Genomic DNA, 6,240 nt, shown 5'->3' on the forward strand with positions numbered 1-6,240 from the left:
TACAACCGAACAAGAGAATCCAACTCCAACCGAGGGGGAGGATCATGAACCTGACAAGGAACACACTTCGCCATTTGAGGGGGAGAATGAAAATACAACTGACGAAAATGATCAATAAGAACTTGAAGAAGAAATCAATGCAGAGTTGGACCCTGTTTATAACCCGAACTACCCTCCTTTCACAAAATGGACCAATGATCATCCTCAAACACAAATAATTGGTGAATCATTCGAATGATTTCTCACACGACCTTAGTTGAAAGCGAAGCAAACTGTATTATTCTCTCAAGTTGAATTCGGCATGTTTAATTCGTTTGTCTCTAAAATCGAACCAAAGACAGTCAACACTGCACTTGATCATGATGATTGGGTACAGGCTATGCAAGATGAACTTCATGAGTTTGAACGCAATCGTGTTTGGAGACTAATACCCACACCAAAGGATGCTTATGTGGTTGGATTGAGGTGGGTCTTCAGGAACAAGATGGATAAGGAAGGCAATGTTATAAGGAATAAGGCTCGACTGGTGGTAAAGGGATATTGCCAAGAAGAAGGAATAGACTATGAGGTGACCTTCGCTCTTATCGCCAGATTGGAATCGATTCTTATCTTTCTAGGATATGTTGCTCATAAAAACTTCAAATTTTTTCAAAAGGACATGAAATGTGCCTTCCTGAATGGAGAACAAGAAGAAACGGTGTATGTTGAGCAACCACCAGGGTTTGTCAATGAGAAATAACCCGACCATTGCTATGTGTTATATAAAGCTGTGTATGGACTAAAACAAGCACCAAGGGCCTGATATGAAAATTTAACTCGCTTTCTAAAATTTTCTAAAATCAAGCAAGGTTTGGCCGACCCAACCTTCATTCACAAGAAAGAAGGCGAACATCTAATGATAGTTCAAATTTATGACGATGATATCATCTTCAGCTCCACGAATCCTAGCTTAATGGTTGAATTCAGGAAGCTGATGGATACTAAATTTGAATTGAGCGCAATGGCTCCAATTAACTTTTCTCTTGGGTTGAATATAAGACAGGTACCAGAGGGTATTTTTATTAACCAGGAGGCATATACGATGGATCCGTTGGCAAATTTTGGAATGATGGGAGACTCGAAGGTGAAGGTTCCTATGGCGTTTGGCACCAAGTTAACAACATCTCTGGAAAAGCCTACTATAGATATGACTCTCTAACGTAAAATGATAGGATCTCTTATGTATCTAACTGCAAGTAGACTGGACATTATGTTTTCTGTCTGTTATTGTGCTAGGTTTCAAGCTAATCCTATAGGACCTCACATGGTGGCAGTGAAGAATATTTTTCGATATTTGAAGCGTACCTCGTGGCTCGGTCTCTGGTATCCAGCTAAATCTGGATTCTTTGTTCAAGCCTTTTCTGATGCTGATCTGGGTGGCTGCGGTCTATATAGAAAGAGCACAACTAGTTAGCTGGTAGTCCAAGAAGCAAACCTGTGTGTCTCTCTCAACAGCCGCAGCAGAATACATAGCTGCTGCTTCATGTACTTCACAACTAGTCTGGATACAAAGTCAACTTAGAGACTATGGACTGAGTATGAATAAGATTCCACATTATTGTGATTCTGAATGCGCGATAAGAATCTGTCAGAATCCGGTACAACACTCAAAGAAAAAGCATATAGCACTCAGGTACCACTTCATCAAGGACCATGTTGAAGATGGCAACGTGGAAGTCCATTCCGTACGGTCCTCAGATCAACTTGCAGATATTTTCACTTAACCATTACCAGAAGCAAGCTTCAGTAAAAATTTTCAAGGTCTGGGTATGATGGAAGCAGAGTCAGTACCGAATCCTCAAACCTCTCTCTGAAAAATTAGGCAAGCGAAATTGACTGATCTATATCTACAAATATGTTGGGTAGGACATGGGTAGATGAAATAGTTGGTGTGTGATGAAAGATGAGTTTGAGGATGAGACGAAAGATAATATAGATCATGAGATGAGGGTGACAGGTGAAAAATGAGTGAAACCTTTACCCAAACGATGGCCCCCGTCATTCAACAGAGTAGGGATGACAACCACGGACTATTCTAGACAGTCCAGTGGAACGCTAGCAAGCTCGCAACTTGTAGGTGTTGTGGACTTGATGTTTATCGGTGTACTCTAAAAACCCTGGTAGCTATAGATTTAGTGCCTCATAATAAAACGATGGTAGCTATGGATTTAGTACAGTGTACGTGAACCATGGTAGCTATGGATTTAGTATTGTGTAAATGAACAATGGTAGCTATGGATTTAGTACTATGTAGATGAACCTTGATGGCTATGGATTTAGTACTATGTAGATTAACCTAAGGCAACAATGGACTTTGTGCCAATTCCTTAGGTTAATCCTTAGGAACAAATGATGGAAGGATAGTCGATTCTTAGGGTAAAACCTTAAGAAATAAAGAAGATAATGGGGATGGGTAATTAGGTTGATTGTTTGATGATTGAATATAATAATTATATTATTGTCGGTTGAAAACCTTATATGCTCACCAGGCTCCTAAGCCTCACACACTCAGTTTTCTTTGTATCACAGGTATCAATATGAAGACATATTGCACTAAGAGATTAAAGGAGATGTAAATCATTAGTGTAAATAAATATAAGTTCTGTTTATGCTTATGTGTCTGTATTGGAACATGACATCCCGAGATTTTGTTATATAATGAAAATACTTTTCTTTAAGAAATTCTTTGATAAATTCTTATCATATTTTGTTTTGGGGACATATTCCGCAACAATTTTCTTTAAACGATTACTCTGATTTTAAAAACAAAGCATAAACAAATCAGTCTTTTCTGGCCGTGAAATTGGGGATGTCACAGCTATGTCTAGTACATTTTAGACAATCTACAAGCCATTTCATGACAGTCTTCTTTCATACCTACTTCCAAAATATGAGTGACTGTGGATGGTTTGAATAATCTTATTATTCGGGAAGTCAAGACATGCAAAGTGAAACACAAGAATAATATTTAATCATATATGGCCCCAAACTTTTGAGTATAAATAAGACACATTTATTTAATCACCATATTGATTACTCATTATTCATTGTATAATGTTTCGGATAATCAACATATTACTTGAATTGTAACAACAATTCTCCCATGCTCCAAGCATGCACACTATGTTTGCCTATGGTCCTTACTTTGTGAAATAGATCAATTGAACACATTTACAATGATACTTATTTCATAACTCCTAAGCCTTATCGTTAGTGTAAGAATACCAAATTCTTGCCACTACTAGAATATGTTAGATTTCAACATTTTATGCAATGATCCTTTCATAATGTAACAACACCAAATCCATCAGGACTTTGCCAATGACATTACAAAGAGCATTATTGGAGATTGTTACAAGGCAATTCCATAGATATGAAGTCTCACATTCAAAGTACATTCCTTTGAACATCCTTATTGCACAAAAGTTTCTTATCTAGACATAGATTATTAATGTCCAACTCCGAATATGGAAACATTTCCAAATTTTCCATATGCCAACTCATTCTAAATAGAGTCTTATCTATTCAGACTAAAGTCAATATGGTCCATTCGTTACTATACTTCCAAATGCCCACAAGTGACCATCATTGTCGAACCTTAGATCGTCATTGGAAGTTGTTTAATTATTTTAGACAAATTCGATTCTAGTCCTTTTTCCCTATTAATGCCCTAGGCATTTGGAAAATTTAGAACATTCGAATATTACAACATATGCAATCGATCCTATACCCGAAGCGTATGGGATACGATTCATTATGAAAAATAGGATAGTTTACTAGTTTCTTGCTATAATATTGCCATATATAGAATTCCTTTATATTGAATCTTTTCAACATAACATCCATATATGTCCTTTGACTAAATTTGATTAAAATTTCTTGATCCAAGCTTTTAGATTTTGAAACCAAGTATAATATTCTCTCCCTTAATTATAGAAAGACAATTGTTTTTTCAACCCGTGCAACTTTGCAAGTTGAAACCTTTTGTTTTCTATAATTAATATTGCTAACCTGCAACACATAAAAATAATAATCATGCTCCCACGAACATGATGATTATATCCATACTAGCATAACATTTATCCTCCCACTAGCTTTGACACGTATTCAGAAAACAGTTGGACATCTAGAAAGCAATACTTATTGAATTCCAAAGTTCATATTATTAATACGATATGCTTCGATAAGCCTTTATCTAAGCTCTCAAACTCATACACCTATCCTTAGGTAGCTCATATGTGTGTCTAAACAATTTCAGCATTTATAGCAATAAGTCTTAAATGTTTAAACTAATTGACAAATCTCACAATTCGAACTAAGAAGAGGGATGCCATAATCATAATCGAATTTGAGAATGCAATTTACATAATTTCTATCTCCTTAAAATCTCTCTTAGTGAAAGCGTTTCCTCACAATCATTTTCATGAAACGGGAAGAAACCTTATGACACTTAGATTTTATGGTGTATGTGCTCTTATCCATGTGAATTTTTCATAACCATAATCATAAGATAATGTTTGTGACAAATCCAAACTCTTATGGACAGAATTTGTTCATTCTTAATTTCTTGCCTTCAAGGGTCCCACCATTGCTTCCAAATTATTGAGCAGCTCACCCCTACCTATCAGTGTATTATCCATCGATCAGGGTATCTTGCGTCTATGCAATCAATTGATAACTCATAGAACTCACATGTATAGTTGACCAAACTGGAAAGCACAGAAACAAGGATATGCTGACAAGATAGGTTACAAACTAATGGGTTTTGGCCATATAAACATTCCTATGTGCACATGCAAACACTAATGCTTGGACCTAGGTTTCTCTAATTAAACATGCATTGAATCCAAGACCTCTAATGACTAATAAGGTATAAGAACAACACAAAATCAGAGATAGAAGCTTACTTTGAACCACTTGTTTGATCTTCTTGTTCTTGGAGCTCTAGAGTCACAATTATCACTCCTCTAATGGCTTACAAACACCAACTAGCAAAGAGAATGATTTGAGAGAGAGGTTAAGGAAGAAATCGGCCAGGGTTTCCTTGCTTTAGAAGAGATGCCGATTTCCCATGCCCTAAGGGTCTATTTATACTTGCAAGGCTCCTAGTGTTTCACCCTTAAACCCTAATTGGATAACTTAAACTCTAAGCAATCCTAATCTGTCCCAAAGATAAGCCTTTGGAAGAATTTAAGGCTATCCCAAGCCCTAGAATTTGTCCACCCTCTTATCCTTAAAGGATATATAGCCCAAAGTGTAACTATCAAACAATTGACAGTTTATACCCTCTTATTTAATTAATCTCTTTAAGTCACCAAATTAATACTAATTAATCTATGACTTATATTAATCAAATAACAATATTATTATTTCTTATATTATTCTCATAATATATTAATAATATCTATTCTCTCATAATAAATCATCCTATCAAGTTGCTATGGTGAAGGCAACCCAAAAGGACCATGCACAATCGTGTCAAATACTTGCCTAATATAGTTGCAGCCTTAGACACTATTCCAACACAAACCTCAAGTCATGTGCTAGTGTTTAATAATAGGTTTACTCTTGATTAGTTCTTGAAACTTTTCAAGGTCATTTAGACTCCCACTGACCTCTTGACATATAAGATTCTATTGTCAAGAAACATTTCTCGACAAACAAATATTCAAGAGTTAGTGCGGATTATTATCAAGACAAACAATACACACAATTGGTATTAGTTAGTCTTTGTCTGATACAAAACATCACAATTTACCTATTTCAAACGTGTAAGAGTAAGAAAAACAATTTTTCTACTTCACATTTGATGTGTATTAAAACTTCTTAAGATGTTTCACTCAAGTCACAATCTTGGAGTATGACTCTAAGACTTGATTTTGGAATGAAGTACGATCCACCTTTTTGATTCAACCATTTCAACAATTTCCGATTCCTTATCTTAGCCATATTAGTGCACTAAGGTGTCCTTAGCAGATCAATTGTTACATGGTTTTGATAATGAATAAGACAGTCATAAAACATGATACTAAAGTCCTCTCCCATCTTTTCAGATTGGAGAAACTTTTATCTTTCTGCCTATTTGATTCTTCTTATTCGTTCTGCCATTCATTGAAATTTTTCAATGATTCAGAATTATACTTAATCTTGTAAGCATAACTATATTTACTAGTCTTTTAATAAATCATGAGGAATACCCTT

General features: G+C 35.5%; 1 protein-coding gene across 1 annotated transcript; it reads left to right on the forward strand.

Annotated features, from left to right (window-relative positions):
* The first annotated feature begins 301 nt into the window (after positions 1 to 301).
* On the forward strand, positions 302 to 739 carry LOC145003118 (putative mitochondrial protein AtMg00820). The gene has a single exon (XM_078962259.1). The coding sequence runs from the start codon at positions 302 to 304 to the stop codon at positions 737 to 739; it is 438 nt and encodes a 145-aa protein (XP_078818385.1).
* Positions 740 to 6,240: the final 5,501 nt, after the last annotated feature.

This window comes from Lactuca saligna, chromosome 6 (genome assembly GCF_052625555.1).
Source record: "Lactuca saligna cultivar CGN05327 chromosome 6, ASM5262555v1, whole genome shotgun sequence".
NCBI classification, from domain to species: Eukaryota; Viridiplantae; Streptophyta; class Magnoliopsida; order Asterales; family Asteraceae; genus Lactuca; species Lactuca saligna.

Excerpts from the sequence above, each read along its gene's own strand:
- LOC145003118 (XM_078962259.1), top strand. The coding sequence starts at position 302 with ATGTTTAATTCGTTTGTCTCTAAAATCGAACCAAAGACAGTCAACACT.